Source organism: Agelaius tricolor, unplaced genomic scaffold (genome assembly GCF_023055355.1).
Source record: "Agelaius tricolor isolate 1412-34295 unplaced genomic scaffold, bAgeTri1.0.p SCAF_5, whole genome shotgun sequence".
NCBI classification, from domain to species: Eukaryota; Metazoa; Chordata; class Aves; order Passeriformes; family Icteridae; genus Agelaius; species Agelaius tricolor.
This window is the reverse complement of record NW_027269265.1, coordinates 33,493,112-33,512,902: the sequence shown is the minus strand read 5'-3', so window position 1 is coordinate 33,512,902 and position 19,791 is coordinate 33,493,112. Positions and strand designations below refer to the sequence as shown.

General features: G+C 41.4%; 1 protein-coding gene across 4 annotated transcripts in view; it reads right to left on the bottom strand.

Moving 5' to 3' along the window:
• RAD51B (RAD51 paralog B) overlaps positions 1–19,791 on the bottom strand; it is a 397,721-nt gene that overhangs the window by 143,236 nt on the left and 234,694 nt on the right. For all 4 annotated transcript variants that reach the window (XM_071427109.1, XM_071427111.1, XM_071427112.1 and 1 more), the window contains exon 9: positions 10,849–10,967. In XM_071427109.1, the coding sequence (XP_071283210.1) occupies positions 10,849–10,967 (119 nt within the window). The remainder of the gene's footprint in view (positions 1–10,848; positions 10,968–19,791) is intronic.

The following is a 19,791-nucleotide window of genomic DNA, read 5'->3' as shown; positions in this document are numbered from 1 at the left end:
AGCACAGACCTTGGCTGGGAAGTAGATGGAGAAGAAAGCAGAAAGAAGCTTGAACAAACATTTCCAGGTCATATACAGTATTCCAGAGATGTCCCCTGTGCCTTTCCACAAGGATACAAACACTTTTGCCTGATACAAACACCTTGCTTAATCTATTCTAGGATAACCCACACCCTTTCTTGGTTACATTACAGTGTTGAATTAGTCTTTCTGTGCTAAACTAAACCACTCCAGTACATTAGCTTCACTTTGACCTTGTCTGCTCCTTAAGTAACACAGAAACTCATTTGTAATGCCCAATATTATTTTGCAAATTATTTCTATTAGCAATCTTATATTCCACTATATTTTCATTACTTGAGATTGTCCAGTTCACTCACAATGATTTTTTGATATTTTTCACTATTAAGAATGTCTTTAAGTATAGCATATTACGAGAAAGACTCAGCAGAACTTTTCTGAATAAATAACGCTTTAAGTTGAGTTAGGCGTTGCTTCCCTCTGTTTTCAAATTTAAAAAGAAAAAAAAAATTAAAAAAGCAAAAAGGAGAATCTGGTAGAAGATAGGAGGCAATGGGATTTGCCACGTCATTCCAAGGATAAACAACTTTGGTCTTTAACACTCTTTAGGAGTGATGACATTTCAGTTATTGATGAGAGAATCTGCCCTAGGTTAATTCTTCCCTGTTTTGAGGAAAAAACTCACACAGAAGTCAAATCAAAATCAGGAAAGTGATTCTGTATAAACAGGATGGGAATTTGTATCCATTCCCTCTGTGCAAAGGGACTTAAGCTTACAAACAGAACATTCTTCAGACAATTCAGACCAGAGCCTAAAAGTCCCATCTGGTTCCTTCTCTCTCCCATTTTTATGCTGTTTTACTTAACTGTAAGTACAATGTTTGTAAAGGGTGTTGGATTAATAGCATCAGAGACAGAAGCTCTCTTTTGTGTTCAGAACAGATTTTGTTACAGTAATCTTACTCCTCCCATCCTGACCTTTAAGTGGCTCCCAATAAAGAACAGAAGGTATAGCCCAAATTTCTGAAAATTTCTATCTGATTAACATGAAGGTGCACAGTTATCTATTAGACCAAGGCAAAAGGCCATATCCTCAGTTACAGAACTGAGAAAATATGTAAAAATTAAAACAATAGCATCTCTGTGACTAAGTAGGCCTCATCAAGGTAACAATTCTATTTTCTGTGATGGGTTTGAAAGAGGGGAAAAAAAGGTATTGATAATACTAGAAATTTTGCATTAAACACTACTGGAGATAAGAGGCCAGACAAGCATTTTAATAATCTAAAAATTTAGGTGCTGGCTACTGTCTTTGTTGGGTACTTGCAGTTTAGAACAGTTTTGATGTCTGCAAAGGGGAGAGACAGTGGAATGCAACGTGACTTCTAGAGCTGAGGCTTAGAAAAATCACCTCTGGTATCAACAGAAACTGGAAACAAGGAATTAGAGAAAAAGTTCTGCCATAAAGCTCCAGTCACAGTCCCAGTTTCATTAACCTTTGCTTATGAAGAAAAGTTTATGGCATGCTGAGGAGAGAGATTCAAGACTGAACTCGGTGACCACGCTGAACACCAGTTCAGCAGGCGAGTTAATCCACTGAGCAAGCTCGACCAGGAAGCAGGAGTACCTTCACTATACAGTACCAGGAGATACAAAGACTTGCAAGTGCCTGAAACAAAGGCAATAAATGTTAAGCAAGATCAAGCTTATTGGCACTCAATGGCAGTGAAGAGGTTGCAGCTCTGCTCCCAGCTGCAAAAGCTCAGTCAGTTATGATTCAGTTTCCTTGGTTATGAGCACCTGGCAAGGGCACTGCAGAGATCAGTCTGCTAATGCTTTTGCACAGTAATTTGAAAATATGACATAATAGGAGATGGTTAACTTGGAACTGTGTAGGTTAGCAGCAACCAAGAAGCAGCCTCTTCTGAGAGTGGGCTGGTCTGTCAGTCAAAGATACCCACCAGAAAGAGCCCACCTCTGCCACCAGCCTCAGCAGGAAGACCTCAGTGTAACTTAATAACTGAGTTTTCCTCTCTGCCTCAGAGATGTCCCTGCTTCTCTGTTTAGGATGCTTTGAACTACAGGTGAGTGAGTTTGAAGCTTGTACAGCTCTGACAGCAGAATAATCCTCATTAAGAAAACTTGCAGTAGTTATTAAAGAAATAACAGAGAAGAGAACAAGATTAACTATTTCAAGGTTTCTTCTGGTCTTTTCTATTTGATATAGAGCCTTTTGATTTCTATTTAGATTCCTAGATAATAAATTGATTAGTGTTTTATAAGCACCTGAGTAAGTGAATTCTTGTTCAAGAATGATGGAAACATTTCTCTCTGAAAGTGTCCTGTTAAACAGGAGAGGGCCATACATCCAGAACCCAGACCCATTTAACGCAGACAGGGCTTCGGTGATGGCTAGATTGTGTGACCACTCCCCAGAAGTTCATTAAGAAGGAGGGTTGCTGCAAAGAGAGACATGAACAAACACTCAGGTCAGCCAAGTAAGTCACCTGGTGATGTCTGAGCTCCAAACACTTGCTAATGAACCCTCGCTGTTTTTCTGGCATCCTTTCATCTGGCACTTCACTGGATTAAGTCAGTATCGTGCTATGTTGATAACCATCTGTTTATGCTACAGTTGTGCCTTGTGTCCAGTTTCATACTGTTCTCATGCTGTTCAAGATTATACTGCTGCTTATGCTTGTATATGATCTATGGATAAGCCAAAGACTTCTGTCATAAGGGTTATCAGTCAACAGCACTTTAATCAGAAAAAACCCCATAAGCTTATTTATGTATTTTTAAGGATGTGGTTTGTAAACATGCATGTAAATTTAAAGCCATAACAATATTGTGTCCTGATTCAAAAATATTCAATTAATAGTTGACATGATGCACAAGTCTCTGAAGTAAACGGTGCATCCTAGGGAAAAAAAATTTCTTTATATAGAAGGGTTTGGAGAATTTGAATATGTGCTTCTGCAGTCTTTTCACAGCTATTTTTTCAAAAGAAACAGAAGGAAGAGCTGTAAAAAATTATTCTCACCACCTGAAAAAAAATCTACTTTTCTGTAAAATTTCCTATTATTTTTTTCCTTGCATGACTCCACACTATCACTTTTACCCTAAAAAGAAGTATAAAAAAATCTCTTTGTGTTTTTACAGAATTGACTTTCCATATGATAAGCATATTATATAAGAAGATGGCTCAGAACAGATCCACACTTAACAACACTTCCAATAGCCATCTCCTGGTGAAGTTATAGCCCAATATTTGTACATTTTTAAAGAAATGCTTTAATAACATGATAAAAAATGGAAGGTAAATAATTGCAAATCTCATAAATGTAAAACATAATCCTGACTCCCCTTTGCTCTTTTCCAGCCCTTCCCCTCACGCAGCAAGTACCAGGGTTACTTCACCACAGTCACTTTGGAATGCTTATTCAGGGCTTAGTCATATGATAGTAAGCAGAGCAAGATGAAACAGCTGGTCTGTAACCAAGGACACAACAAAAGTTATGTCTGGCATTAGCCTGAACGAGATAAGGGGGTTTTGTTCTGTTTTGTTTTATTGAGAATGAGTCACCATACACTTATGCATTTGAAACACTTTACCTGCACACTTTACCATTTTACCAGGAAAATTCCTGCCCAACAGCTCACTTAGCACACCTTGAAAGCTTCAGCCCATATCTCAATCCTAAAACCAGTTTTTCTCCAGATATTCAGCCCCTGATCTGGAAGACATGGATGGGGAGCAGAATGAAGCCCCCATAACCCAAGGGGTAATGCCCAGTGACCTGCTTTGCCACCTAGACACACACAGGTCTCCAGGGCCAGGTGGGATCCAGCCAAGGGTCCCGAGGGAGCTGTTGGAAGAGCTCACTGAGCCACTGCCCATCTGCTGTCACCTGCAGCCCTGGTCACCCAGGGAGGTCCCAGGTGACGGGAACCTGGCAAAGGGGGCACCATCTACAAGGGCCAGAGGAGGACCTGGGAAATACAGGCCTGTCATACTGACCTTGGTGCTGGGGCAGCTCATGGAGCAGACCATCCTGAGCACAGTCACACAACACATGCAGGACAAGCAGGGAACCAGGCCCAGACAGCATGGGTTTGTGAAAGGCAGGTCCTGTTTGACCAACCTGATCTCTTTCTATGACAAGCGACCTGCTCAGTGGATGAAGTCATATCTGTGGATGTCACTACCTAGACTTTAGCAGAGCTTTTGATGCAGTTTCCCACATGGAGCATTCTCATGGAGAAATTGGCTTGCCATGGTGCAGGTGGGTGTACTGGTTGCTAGGACAGAAACACTGTCTGGGTGGCCAGGCCCAGAGAGTGGCGGTGCATGGTGCTACATCCAGTTGGTGACCAGCCACCAGTGGTGCTCCCCAGGGCTGTATTAGGGCCAGACCTATTTAATGTCTTCATCAATTGTCTGGACAAGAGGATAAAGTGCACCACCAGTCAATTTGCAGGCAACAGCAAGTTGGGCGGGTGTGACAGTGTTCACAGGGGTTTTCAGGATGAGGGAAGAGACATAGATCTGACTCCATATTTCAGAAGGCTCGATTTATTATTTTATGATATATATATTCCATTATAACTATAGTAAAAGAAATAGAAAGAAAGGTTTCATCTCAGAAGGCTAGCTAAGCTAAGAATAGAATGGAATGAATAACAAAGGTCTGTGGCTCAGACAGAGAGTCCAAGCTAACTGGGCTGTGGTTGGCCATTAATTGTAAGCATCCAAGATGGGCCAATCACAGATGCACCTGTTGCATTCCACAGCCACAGATAACCATTGTTTACATTTTGTTCCTGGAGCCTCTCAGCTTCTCAGGAAGAAAAAATCCTAAGAAAGGATTTTTACAAAAAGATGTCTGCAACAGGCAGGAGTGTTGATCTACTGGAGGGTAGGAATGCTCTGCAGAGGGACCTGGACAGGCTGGATTTATGGGACAGTTATATGGCATTCAATAAGGTGAAGTGCTGGGTTCTGCACTTGCATCACAACAACCCCAGGCAATGCTACAGGCTGGGGGAAGAGTGGCTGGGGGTGTTGGTTGACAACTAGCTGAACATGGTCCAGCAGTCCTGGTGGCCAAGAAGGCCAATGGCATCCTGGACTGCATCAGGAACTGTGTGGCCAGCAGGACCAGGGCAGTGATCGTCCCCCTGTACTCGGCACTGGTGAGGCTACACCACAAATCCTGTGTCCTGTTCTGGGCTCCTCCATACAAGAAGGACATTGAGGTGCTGGACCAGGTACAGAGAAGTGCAACAAGGCTGGTGAAGGGTCTGGAGCTGATGAGGAGCGTGTGAGGGAGCTGGACTTGTTCAGCCTGGAGAAAAGAGGATTCAGAGCTCATTGCTCTCTACAACTCCCTGAAAGGAGGTTGTAGGTGGATGGAAGTCGGTCTCTTCTCCCAGGTAACATGTGACAGAACAAGAGGAAGTGGCCTCAGGTTGTGCCAAGGGAGGCTTAGATTGGGTATTGGAAAAAATGTTTTCACAGAAAGAGTTGTCAAGCATGGGGACAGGCTGCTCAGGGAAGTGATGGAGTTTCCATCCCTGAAGGTATTTAAAGGACACGTAGATGTGGCACTTGGGGACATGGTATAGTCATGGACTTGGCAGTGCTGGGTTAATGGTTGAACTCCATGATCTTAAAGGTTCCAACCTGTATGATTCTGTGATTCTAAATGCTCTTTCTTGAAAATACCACGGGAAAGCACTGGGTTGCTATAACACTTCTACATGCATTTTTCCTCTGAGAATTTCAAAACATGTTACAGAGATTAACACAATACTACGAGTCTCACGAATCCCTTGAAAATTATAAAATAAACCAGATCCATAGAAGCTGCCATACCAGATCTGGGCACTGTCTCATTTAATCCAGCATCCTGCCTCCAATGGACAAGAACAAAATGTTAAATATAGCATGGCAATGTATTTAACCCTACCAAAGACAGCTGAGAACACATGAAAAACAGTAACCTTAAAGCCTGCTGACTCCAGTTCAGGAAGGAAGGATAATTATATACATAGGGGTAACTGAGGAGTCTGAAAGTTTCTAGCGCAGCCCCGTTGGTTTTGGCCCAAACTCAGAGTCTGCATGTTTATGTATGCATTTCAGGAAAATAAATGTCATGGTTAGCTACTTAAAAGAGTGCTTAGGGAGAACAAAGTATCAGTATCCATAAAGATAATTCCCTTCATGAAGGTATTTGTGTGAAACAATTAACTTTTCCCATGTTCTCACATGTTCTTATGCCACTGTGCTGCTGTTGAAACTATGCAGCTCAGTCCCACCTCAGTAGCTAAAAGACTCCTGCTGTTGTCCATGCTTGTGGGTTTTGGTGACATAAATGAATTTAAATGCAGACTGGAAATTTCTTTTGGCCCTCCCCCAGTGGTGCTGCTTCTGTCCTGGAGGAAACAAAAACCAGAACCCTGGCTTCTAGAAGGAAGCAAAAGAGCAAAGTTCATCTGTTTGTTCAGAAAGCTGTTCCTCTCCTAGCAATAAAGCAAACCTAACTAATTTTCAGGCAGGCAGGACATCCCAGAAATTTCATTACTTTGCTGAACTGGCTGCTGTCTTATTAATGCTCACCAGACATAGGAAGGGTGGGGTGGAAAAAGGGATAGTTGGCTGGAAAATATCTACTGGACAAACAAAATAAATTTTTTACTTAATAGATAAAAAAATCCCAACCAAGTGGGAATTCTATGTTCAGTTTCCTAGGGTTTGTTACATACTTGCTCTGCCACCTGCTGCCCTGGCATTTTCCCCAAGGTTTCAGGAACAGGGACTGTGTCCATGAGTTTTCCCAGAAACAAATACTGCGTGACTAAGAACAAGCATCTAGCAGCCCAGTGGGCTGTCCAGGAGATACCACAGCTCTGGAAAACAGCTTGCTTGAATCCTCCTGAACAATCACAGTATCACTCTGTGTTTTGAAGGACACCACCCTTGGCCCAGTGCTTCTCAAGAGGTGCTTTTTCTCTTGATGGGTGGCATTCTGCAGCAAGGATTGGCACGCTAGCTCTACTACCTTGGAAGTCAGATGTAACGAGGGAAAGTCTCTCAGACTGTCACCACCGCTCCAGCTCCTCCAGGGAAAGAAAGAGAGAATGTAGATGCAAAAGAGAACATTCTGGAGATCAAGTGACTGACTAAAGGATGAATTTTACCTTTTGAAAAAATGGATTGGATCCACTGTGGAAGGAAAAGGGACATGTATGTGTGGTGGAAGCAAGGTCAGATGACAGGGGAAGAATACAGAAATGCTATTGGCCATGGTAGGGGGAAAATTTGTGTGGTCAAAGGTCAATTGGAGATTAAGCAGACCAGAATTGTGGGGGAAAATACAAAGAGGTTTTTTCAAGTACATTAATGGCAAAAGGCAGCATAGAAATAACATCATCCCATTACAGGATGAGGATTGACAACCTCACAAACAAGGACACAGACAAGGCAGAGTGTTTAAATGCATTCTTTGCCTCCATCTTCAACGTGGATGATGAGCCACGAGGGCCTCTATTCCTGAGCCAGAGGACCATGATTGCGAGAATGATCAATTCCCAGCTGACCCTGAAATTGTGTGGATCTGCTGCTTCAGCTGGATCCCTACAAATCTATGGGGCCTGATGGTACTCATTTGAGGAGCTAGCTGATGTCATCACAAAGCCTGTCTCAATGATTTTCAGCAGTCTTGGGAATCCTGAGAGGTCCCACCTGAGAGGAAGCTGGCAAACATTATCCTGATTTTCAAGAAGGCCAAGAAGGAAGACCTCAGAAACTACAGGCCTGGCAATCTCAATTCAGTGCCTGGTAAAATAATGGAAAAGATTATTCTGGGAAGTGCTGAAAGACACCTGGAAGACAATGCAGTCATTGATCACAGCCAGCATGGCTCCATAAGGGGAAAGTCCTGCTTGTTGAACCTGATTTCCTTCTACAACAGGGTAACCCACCTAAAAAACCTAGGAAAGCCAGCAGATGTAATCCTCTTCAACTTCTGCAAAGCTTTCAGTATCCTTTTGGACAAATTGTCCAGGCCACAGATGGATAAATACATCACACACTGGGTGAGCAGCTGGCTGTAGTGAGCTGCAGTGAGTGGAGTGACATCAGAGTAGGGACCTGTCACTAGTGGGGTTCTGCAGGGCTCCATCCTCAGCCCTGTGTTCTTCAACATCTTCATTAATGACTGGGACACAGGATTCAAAGGGATACTAGGTGAGTTTGCCAATGGCACTAAATTATGAGGAGCTGTTGAGTCCCTCAGGAGCATGGAGGCCCTGCAGAGACACCTCAACAAATTAGAGATGGGCAATCACCAGCTATATGAAGTTTCTATGATTCTATGGAAACACAGCTCATTCCTTATACAGTATTGATTCTGTAAGGTTATAAATGTGGAAAAGCAGGAAAAACATGGTTTTGAAACTACTTTTCACCCTAATCTCCAGACCAACTGTGTGCTTTCAGTAATTCCTTGGGGCAAAATTTCACTTTAAAACCAAGATAATCACAAGGTTTTTGTTTTGGTTTTTTTGTTTTGGTTTTTTGTTTTATTGTTGGTTTTTTGTGGCGTTTTTTTAAGTATGAGAATTTGTAAATGTGATTGCTGACTTGGTAATTTTTGAATCTTCCTGTTAAGCTTCCTTAAAAAGTGCTGGCTTTCAAAGCACTGATATCTAATACCTCCTGGCAGAACCACTTCACGATGACTGAAATGGTATCTCAAGAACTGAGGCACCTTTATTCACAGTTCATTTCTGAAAGTGCGTTTAAAGCAATTATAAAGGAGCATATGTGTGTAAAATGATAGTAATTTGATCAATACAGTGCTGCCATAGGTAGGGTAACTCCAGATGCCTTCCTCTAACTGGAAACTGCATGTCTAGCTGAAATATTTATATCAGTTTAAGAAACAAGAATTGATCTGGAAAAAGGACACAGATATCAGCAACCGGAAAATACCTACAGGACATCATGGACATATCCCATTTCAGTCACGGACTTCACAGGCACATCACTATTTATATCACGCTTCTGTTTCAAATTACTTTGGTTTTAATAATATATATTAACATTTACTTTAGGGATTGTTTTTTTTCATTGTAGCTTTAGTTCCTTTGCTTAATTAAAACAGAATGAGCACATAGCTTCACTTGTAAGCAAGGTGGTGCACCTGATAAATCCAGTAAGGAAGAGAGGAAAACTCTATTAAGCAGACCATCATTTCAAAGGCTTGAACAATTTTTCATACATTTGTGATCTATTCCTTCTCAAAAAAAAAAAAAAATCAGGAAAAACTACATGTAATATTTGAATGTTCTTTAGGAAAGCTGTCTCCCTTTTTCCACTACCAGAGGAATGTTCTTAATCTGTTTTAGCTGACTTTGTGCATCATGAAGTAGCACAGAGCCCAGTTTCTGCCCTTTACCCTCTGCCAACTCCACCTCTCATGTAACTCTGAAGTGATCCAGGAAATTTATGAACAGCTTTGTATTTTGCAAACTTACTATTTCTGTAGAAAAGGAGAACTCATTACAGACCAGAATATGAAACAGTACATAAGAAAATTTCTAAGACCAGCAGCAGTAAGAGTATACTTCTATGCATAGCCTTCAGAAGTGAGTACAGAAGATGCCTTTTCTACCTGCATTTGACACACTTAACCTTCTACTTCAAAGTCCAGAGGACTACTGCTTCGAAGTAGTCAAAGTGGCCACGACTACTGAAGAAACAGCAGTGCTATCATTACAATTTTACTTCTAATAAATAATTCTCTAATTAAACCAGATGGCTTCCTCTCCTCTGGCTCTAAAGACTGCAATTTAAAACTGAGAAACTCTGTGTTGTGACAGTAAACCCAGGAGCACCAACCTGAACACACATGGGTAGTAATGGTATAGGAGTAAGATGGTACAAATATCACGTAGCAATTTTTCTGACAGCTCTCTACTTTAACTGGCAGGAAATCAATAACATTAAGACTGAGGGTCACAGCCTTTGGAAAGAGTTACATCAATGCAAAAACAGAACAGACAAAGCCAAAAGAGATTATAACCACAGATATCCCAAGGGACAGATGAAATCATGCATTATGATGTTTTTAAAAACAAAAAAAAGTCATTCCCTCAATCATACCCCAAATGTCTGGTCTCTCAGTTTCTCAGTTTTTTAAATTTAGAGGTGAAGATTGCAGTGAAAGATGCTACTACATTTCACTTAAAAGCATAAAGTCTCTCAGTGAAAAGGGTGACTATTCTCCTACTTGCAGGCATACTTCTGGGAAATTGGTACCATACTTACTGCTCAAAGTTAAGCTTGCTGGTGCAGGCAGCAAGCTTCTACTCATAAACAGCAGTCATAGAAAAGAGAGTGCTCTGTGTCCTAACAGTCACAGCTGAAATTGGGCACAAAGAGTGGACAGATAACAGCAAAGCAATCATGGCAGTGAAAAGACTAGGTTCTTCCTGTCCTAAAATTCCTGTGCAAGAAAGCACTTTAAGGATTACCTTTCATCTCCATGATGTAGAATGCTTTAAAGGCTCAAGAAACTTGTACATCTGTACCAACTGTGACTCATAAAGGCCCATCCTAATACATGGAGGCACTGGAATGCTGGTCATCCCTTAAAAACAAAGGACACTGACCGACCTCCACCCCAAATAAGCGACTGGGCTCTCGACTGCCAAGTTCTGGTTATGTAGCATTACCAGAGAGGCTGAAGGACACAGCCCATGTGACCAAGCACTGCTGGTGTAGCTTTATTTAAATTCTCTTTGCTGTTAAGTTCTCACCTGTCTTGTTGGCAAGTCATGGTACTGTAGTATGAGCCTGGTGTTGACATTGTGACTCCATGTGTTGCCAAGGGCTGCTGTCACATAACCAGAATCCCTCTTCCCACTCACAGAAGATCCTGAAGATAAACATGATAAAAACTGCATCAGGACTGTGGCACAGAAAACAGCATTGGAACTTCATCAGACATCTCAGATTATTCCCTAAGCTAGGTAATTACCAATAGCACTTAAGAGATAGCACTGTTGCATTAATTTCCTACCTTTCTGATGTTTTTATACAACTGTAGTGTGAGTTCTCCACCAATGATAAGTGCCAAGAATTACGGAGATGTTGCTTATGTAACTGTACCCCCCTGCACCCCTGTTTAGAGCTGGAAGCCACCATTCCACACCACCAAGAAGCAATTCATGCATCCCTGCTTGTGGGCTCCTCACTGCAAAGGGCCCAGACCTTCCAGAAGTAGCTAATGTTGGCATAAAACAACCACAAAATTCACACCCAAACTTCCCTCGAGTCATGTATCTGTTATTATGTAACAGAAGTAATAAGATATTGCTGTTGCAATCCTGAGCCAGGCATTTAAATGGTTAAATGTCTGGAACCTGCTGCTATTATGCTATGGAGATATCGCTCCTCAGCAATTCCAAATTCTGCATTCCTTCAGGCCTAAAAACCTGTCCCAAAGTGAACAGAAATGTGTAAGGTTTGTGGCAGGACAAGCTAATTGCTGTAATTTATTTTATTTTCTTATACAGGAGAAAGCACACTGTACCATACTGTGTCAGCCCCTCTCTGAAGAGGGCAAATCCTCTTCTGTGAACTTATTAAAATTTATGACTTTGGTGCAAAACAGTCAGCAAACCTGGAGCAAATTTACAGCAAAGACTTTTTGCATGGTGAAAGGGAATGCCTCACTGGAAAGGTTTCCATTTTATAAGGGATCCTCCTGTGAACTGATGCATGAGGCAGATATAGAGGTACAAGAAGTGAAGCAAACAGGAGGAAGCAGTGCCAGCTTTGCAAAGAAGTTCAAGGACAGTGACAACATGTGCTGCATTCCTTCTTCTTGCTCTAAACACAAAAAGATAGTAAATGTCTCAGAGGAAGGAAAGAGGATATGGTAAGAAAACAGATTTATGTTGATACATGGCCTTAAAAAAACTTTGGACTTATCTTTTCTGTTATTTCAACCACTACTTAGACATTATTGAACTGGACAAAGGAAGTGGATAAATAACACTGCTCAGTGAGAGTAATTTTTTTTCCAGCGTGCATTGCCTTCCAAACCATGATGTTTTCATCCTTAGAGATGGGAGTATCACACCAACATTGGCCCAAGAAGAAAACAGGCTTATAAGACTGTGGTCTCTGCTCAGAGGTCCCCGAACTCTCCAGGCTGAACCATGGCAGAGTGGTATGGAGTCCTTATCCATGCTGTGGGGTAGATGCTTCCACAGCACCTACAATGTGCAGTCAGCTGATGAGCAGCAGTTCCAGTGTCTCCAGTGGGCTTAAAGTCAGTTCTTACTCCAGTCACTGCTGGCATCATGGTTTCTGTTCAGGACACAGGTGATATAGGGAGTGCAGGGATTAGGGAAAGTAAGAAAACAGAGTTGACATACAGATAAGAGAAAGGTGACATCTCAGTATATGCATGCAGTAAGGGAGTGGGTGTCCAGAAGCACAGAGATGGGATCCTAGCAAGGGGAAGCGAAGGCGAATGTTAGAAGGCTGGAAGAAGATATCTGAACAACTCCCTGCTTTCTGTATCAGGTCCAGCTCTAGTAAAATGGGTGATTTCAACTCCTGTAAACACTCCCTCCTTCCTCACACACACAAAAAATAGCATGAAACTAATCTTCAAAGCAGTCAGGCCAAGGACTGTATGAGATGCCTGTTCCACGGTCTCCTGAGAAAGTGAACTTTTCAGAGCACTAGCAGACACCAGCAGACACCGTATCTGTTCTGGACTGCAAACACAGAGGAGGAACTGGCTGCTTCACTCTCACTGAGCAGCTGTCACAAGTGAAAATAAAGCTGCTTGTGGTCTGAGTCAAATGCAAAGTAAATGCCTCTCCACAACCAGGGGAAAAACAAAGAAGAAAGGGTGATTCTTCAACTGTGGCCTGCAGTGCTGTTCCAAGCAGAAGAGGCTTGCACTGGGCTCCAATGGCCAGGAAGGAATTGTCAGTAGAACTGGGCCACAACACTTGGCCCTACTTATACATGAGAACTAGATTAATTTTGTTTGCCTATCAATGCAATCAAAACAAACTTTCTATAAGTAACTTCCCTGTCACTGAGAGAAATGACCCATTTAGGCAGTATGGGGAAAGTGGTTTTATTTCACCTTCCATTTTTCACTGGAGGGAACAGAAGGATTAAATCTATTCAGCTCAATAGTGCTCTGGGACTATTCTATTATGCCCAACCAGCACATTGCAAATACAGAGCTGGTCTCAAAGACCTTCTTGTCCTCTGCCTATAAGGTGGTACATTTTAGAGACTAAACCCTCACGTAACCAAGTCCCAGTTGTTGCAAGTATGTTGGAAGGCGATTTAGTCATAAAGGCACTTCAGTTCCATTAGTTTCTTATCAGAGGAAAATTTGGATAACTAGACCAGTATCTTGAATCAAATGAAACAAATGTCCTAAAACAGTCTTTTTTAATGCAAGAAGTCTGTGCAGGCAAAATGTGACCACAGTCTTGATTAAAAAATCCCAACATGTTCCTTGTTGGTATAACTGCACAGAACAATTAGTTCTACCTTGTCCACATTCTCACATATTGATTTCTTTTTCTTCCCAGATGGACGTATCATTGCCTGGCAGGTTCATCCCCAACACTGGGCCTTTTGCAATGTCTATCAATTGGTAATTTGAAAATATTTTCTCCTCAAATGTTAAAAATGGATTGATGAACTAAATGACAGTGAAATAACAAAATAGTGAAGAAACAAGTTCCCAAATCTTTCAAATCTTAACATCAAACCATCCTGATAAAAGCCTGGCCCATCAAAAAGAAGGAAAAAAATCTCTCTGAAAGCACAAAGAAAATACTTATAAAGAATTAAACTACTGAGCTCAACAAAAACAGCATTCCATGCAATAAGAATGAAAGTACTTTGCCTCTCACTCAGGCTGTGCAGCTTTCCGGTTCACTGGCAGAGCTCAAAGACCACTACTTGTCACCTGCATTGCATTTATTTTTGTCTGTATTTTTGGTGCAGATCTCTAACAATGTGACCAGAAGAAAAAGAAGAAAAAATCCCCTTCAACCCCTAATCTATTTTTCCATCATCACCTCTTCAGAAAGTACAAGTATAAAAATACGCAATGGTGGAAAAACCCATCGCACAATAAAAAACAACCCACAGGACAAACTCATCTGTGAAGTAACTAACCACAGCACTCTTCAATCTCTCACTGATGCCTTCTGCCCTTTTCAGCCCTTCTCCACAGCTTTTTCTGAAGTCGAAAGGTGATTCTGATTCTCTTACCCTACAGTGGTGACTGTCTCACTCTCTGCACTGCTCAGCTAAGGCATGTCTCAAAGCACACTACTGACTTCATACAGCCTTTTATTATTTAGGACATATGGCAGGAAAAACAGTTGCTGCTGTAACAAGTCAAGCTTGGCCACAACACTAGCCATGGGAAAATGCTAACTTTTAAAATGCTTATGCTCTCCCTTTTATTATGAGAGGCAATCTGGCAGTTTTACTTCTAAAACCTCCTAGTTCCAAATCTTTACAAACTACACCCTTCCCCCCTCCCCCAGATTATTCTATATTACTTCAAATTTCAATTAAGTAGAAATATTTTATCTGGAAGTTGGAGTTGTTCAGTAATCAATGACATGTAATTTAGTTTTCCTTTTTTTCATACCACAGTCATCAAAATATACTTAGCAAACAAAGCAATTAAGTGTAAACACCTACTAATCCCCAGTTTAGAAAAAAAACCCAAATGTGTTATGTGCTGACTTGAGATTACACTAAACAGGCTGTTCAATTCAGCCATCGTCATCATCACGAGACCAAAAACTGCCACTTATAGACTCCAGGTGCAAAGTTCTGATGGAGTCAGCAGTGAATGCAATAGAAAGGGAATGAGCTCACTTCTCATTTTGGAGAACAGAATTCATGTATCTCATATGCTCCCAACAGGTGAGTTTTCACACTTTTTTGTTTATCATATTTATGCCTTTATGTGTACACACTCTGGGTGATTTTTAATGGTTAATGATGGTTAATCTGATATTAGATCAAGAATAAGGTCCTTTTTGCTGCTTTTTTTTCCCCCAGTCATTCATTATTTCCATTGCAACAATGCCTAGAGCTCTCATCTTCAAGATGCAAACCACTAGACAAATAGAGAACAAAAAGATCGCTCCTGACCTAAAGATCTTCTTATCATGAGAATTGCAGGTTACAAGTCTCTTAGCTGCTGCTTATTATTCCCCACTTACAAAGAATTTTCCCTAAGGGATGAGGGAAAATGTACCAAAATATGTGAAAGGCCAGAATAACTGGATAAATAAGGACTTTGAGTATTCTTCATGAAACATTAGAAGCTTTTTCAAATAAGTAATGTTGACGTTTATTCTAATCCCAAAAAATCAGCAGGGACCTTCATACAGCTCAAAATTTAGGAAGGGTCCATCAGAGAACTGGAGAGATGTTGGTTTACTTTTAATCCCGCACCAGCATGCCTACTGTTACTAGTATGGTTTGCACCAGAAGATCTCATTCCTTCATTGAACTCATTGGTGAGCTCATGTCAATTCTCTTCTGAGTTGAGAAAGAGAGACACACATATGCTAGTACTAAGACTCCTGCCTGATGACCTAAAAAAGGAATTGACATTAAGAAATGAAAAAAATCCAGCTGGTCTGATTTCTTGCCAGACAACCTACCAGCCATGAGCAAAACAATCAGGTCTCAGGAGGTCTGTGGAGGTGGGAAGACAGCTGGTGGTTTACAGCACCTGAAACAGGGCCCAAATCAGGGAATTGTGGAATTGAGAGCCTTGGGAACAGATATTTCTTTTTACTGGTGAAAATGTTCTGCCTCTGTTGCTTGACACCACATCAAAAAGTGGTGAGTTTCCACCTCTCTCTCATTGCTGCAGTGCTACTGCAAATGACAGAACAAGCAGTGATTTGCTGGGAGGGATGGTGAAGCACAAGTAGAAGAAAGCAGTTAAGTCAATTTCTTTCTGTAACCAAGGATAAATTTTTTACCCCTCAGCTAAACCTCCTTCCCCTAACAGCAGTCTTTGAGAAATTCCTTCCTTTTCTAAAATATAAAATTATGCTAATTTACACTACTCTCTCAGTATCCAGAGATCTTTCCCACATTGCTCATCATTAAAACTTAAAGCAGCTTCTTTTTTTGAACCTCTCCTATGCAGTCACTTCTTCCTGTCCCTCCAAGACTAGGCAATAAAATCACACACCATTGAACTAAGGGAAGAAAAAAAAAAACCCCAAACAACCCAGATCTGGCATTTTGCCTGCCTGCACATATAAAAGATACATAGGTTGAAAAACAAAGCTTGCCCAATCATGGCATCTGGCAATGCTGGGGCCCTGTGATCAAGAAAATGCTTTTAATTATCACCTCACCAATCATGCTACAAGTTATTGCTGTAATTTTTTTGCTTAAGTTCCCTTAGGGAATTAAACAGATCATGATATTAATCAGAAGGTATGTAGGAGGGAGGGGGCAGAATGCTAGAATTACATGTATGTAGGTCCCTTAAGGCTTGAATAAAGAAATGAGATTTAGAATCCCACTGTCAGAGCAACTGAAGCCTTGCATGCTGCAAGCCTCAACCCTCTGACCTACACAGCCATGGCATTATCATATCTGATTTTCCCAGGATGGTTCATCTCAGCTGCTAAACTTCATCACTCTCTGCTAGTGTTTACCCATCATCTGGATTTTCCACTTCCCAACTTTCCAGACTAGAATTGAATAAGCCTGCTGTCACACTCACCCCTCTGTAACAGCCTGAAGCCTAGATGGCTGAATCCCAGAAAGGCAGAACAAAAGCTAATACAGCTGGGGGAGGAGAGTGAGATACAGCTCTGAAACTGCAGTGAGTTTCAGAATGCAGCTCACAGCAGTATGGTTGTGTTAAGATGCCATGCTCTGAGAGGAGCATTATTCTTACAGTCAACATTTTTTTTCCCCATAAAATATGTCTTGGTAAAGAAACAGTGTCATGGCAATTTAGCTCTCATACCCAGGAAACTGTCAGAGTGCAGGCAAAAGCAGCAGCACTCCAGTCTGCAAATGAACCTTAAATTCAGAGTCAGGGTGCAGCAGGGCGATGGGAGTAGGAGCAGGAGTCCAGTTTCTATTGCAACACGAGTTCTCCAGCAAAGTGGCCAATAAAAGCACCAATTAGCACTAATTTACCCAGGGTGTTTCTGACACCCATCTCCCGAGGAGTGGGCTGATACTGTGTGCCCACATGGCAGACAGAAAAGGACAGTGGGTGTATGCAAGCTAGTTTTCAATAGCACTGACCCGTTCCTTGGTGAATATATTCTGCTGAGAAGCCACAGGGAGCATTGTGCTGCTACAGCCGGGTCACTGCCAGCACCTGAGTTGGCTCAATGAACACCAGTGCTGACAGTCAGCCTACACTGGGGTGGATTTTTGCAATATACTCAGCATAAAATGACAAAATTAATAACAATTTCTTATCACAGCCTAGTAACATGGCTTTGAACTAGTGAATAAAGTATATGTCCTTTTTACTCCTGAGCACAGGAGTATTTTAGCAGTATCTTTTACTTTTTGTAGTATCTTTCCAAATAATTTTCAAATTTAATGACAGCTTCTCTATACAGCGAGTTGAAACATGCAATAACTAAAACTCCACAGTGGGGCTGTAAACCACAAGGACTATGTTTAAAAAGCAGTATTAAATAGTGCTTCAGGTTAAGATTGGAAGTCAAACTGAGCAAACTGCTTTACTTTGCATGATGACCAGCATAATTTCTTTGAAAATTTAGCCTCCAGCATTCTTAACTCTGGTCCCATACATTAGAGTTGCAAGAATTCCCTCTAGGTGTAAATAAAAACAACAATCTTAGAGCTGTAAAGCTTGGATCATAAGCCAGAGTTATCAAAACTGAAATTCCAGAAGGAAGCAATCCTCCTTCAGCCTGCAACACGGAAACAGAGGTCAGCCAAACATTTGGGGGCTAGAGATGACTGTTTGCAAATTACAGCTGTTCACATCTGGAGTTCAGATTTGGCCAAATGTTTAATACTATCAATCACAAAAGCTGAACTGGAAGAATGTTTTGGTTGTATGACTAAGAACATAAAAGTTAGAAAATATTAAATGCAAAAAACCTCTATGTGCAACTTCAACTCTGCCTTTCAAACACAACAATGGGTTCAATTATTTCTCACAATGGGTATCATCACAGTAGACTGTGGCATTTCTTAACTGGTATTTAACCACAAGTCTGCACTTGCCAATATAGACTTCTCTGGCTGTATCTATTGCTCAGCACAGAGTGGTTCCTGACACAAGATGAAGGATGCAACCTGTTCTCTGACAAAGTATCTTCTGGGCTGGCCCATCAAACCTTACATATAGACCTAGCAGATGCATCTGAGTACTCAGAGCACCTTCAAAACACAACTTGGAGTAGCTTCTGAACATAAATTAATTGGGCACTTTCACTTTTTTAAAATTGCACAGCCAATATATCCATGGATAGAAAATGTGATCCCTCTTACTGTAAGATGTATGACAAAACATTTTAGTACATGCAGACACCACAGGGCTCACTGTTCAGACTCATCTCCAAAGCTGAAAATACATATATATTTATGTATTTAGACACAGACACACACACACACAGTGGCAGTATGAAACATGCAGGATGTTAAAATGACTGATGATTACAGGGGTCTGGCTTCACTCTCTAACTGACACAGACTTGCCAGGAGTTTCCCAGCTAGTCAGTCCCTCTCTGCACAGCACAGTCACCCATCCTGAAGCAGAGGAGGTGCAGGGTTTTTTTCTTCATCTCACTCTCAAAAAGGAATGACTTAGTTTATCTGAATTAAGCAAATAAATTCAATTTTGGACAACAACCAAGACTGGAAAATTTCATCCTGATAAGATTTTCTGACTGATGACAGAGGGTTAGAAGGGAAACAGTTATACACCCTTAACTATAGGAGGTTCCTTCCGCTCCTGCTGTAATGCAAAATATTCAAAGATGTGCCAAATTTTCACGGTAGTCTGCATCAGGCAGCGACAAGACACCAAAGTGCTCTGTGGAGATTAATGCATAAATCCAAAATGATCTTTTGGCTGCAGTGACTCTTCTCTCCTGAGATGTATTACACTTTTTAAAGTCAGTGAAAAATAAAAAAATTGCAAAATATCACTTATAATCCTTGGACTAAAAAATGGTTGAATCCTCCAGAGGCCAGTCAGGGCCAGAAACAATTTTTTTTCCCAGATTTGGGGGGGCAGGAGGAGGGCAAAGGGAAAGGGAGAGAGCAAAGAGTGGTTAGTTTCAAATAGCAACATTGTCCAAAAGGGTGAAAGGGAACAGATGGCCATGGAGAATGCAGCCTCAAAGCCCTAAAGAAAAGGGCTATTTTGACAGATCTCTCTGTTTCCTATTCAAGCATGAACATTCTGGCATGGAGAGTTAAGACGATACAAGGAACAACCTCTGTTCCCAGCAACTGACTATGGGCAACTGGCCTCTGAAGCGCTCTGAGAAAAACAACACGAGACGGACAGACAAACAGATATGGCAGCAAGCCCAGATCCCAGCCACCAGGAAAGGGAAAAAAATCCAACCAAAAACAAAAACAAAAAACCCCAAACATCAGAAAGGCTAGAAACAGCTGCTTTTTCCTGGCTCCAGAGCAGAGCATTAGAAAGA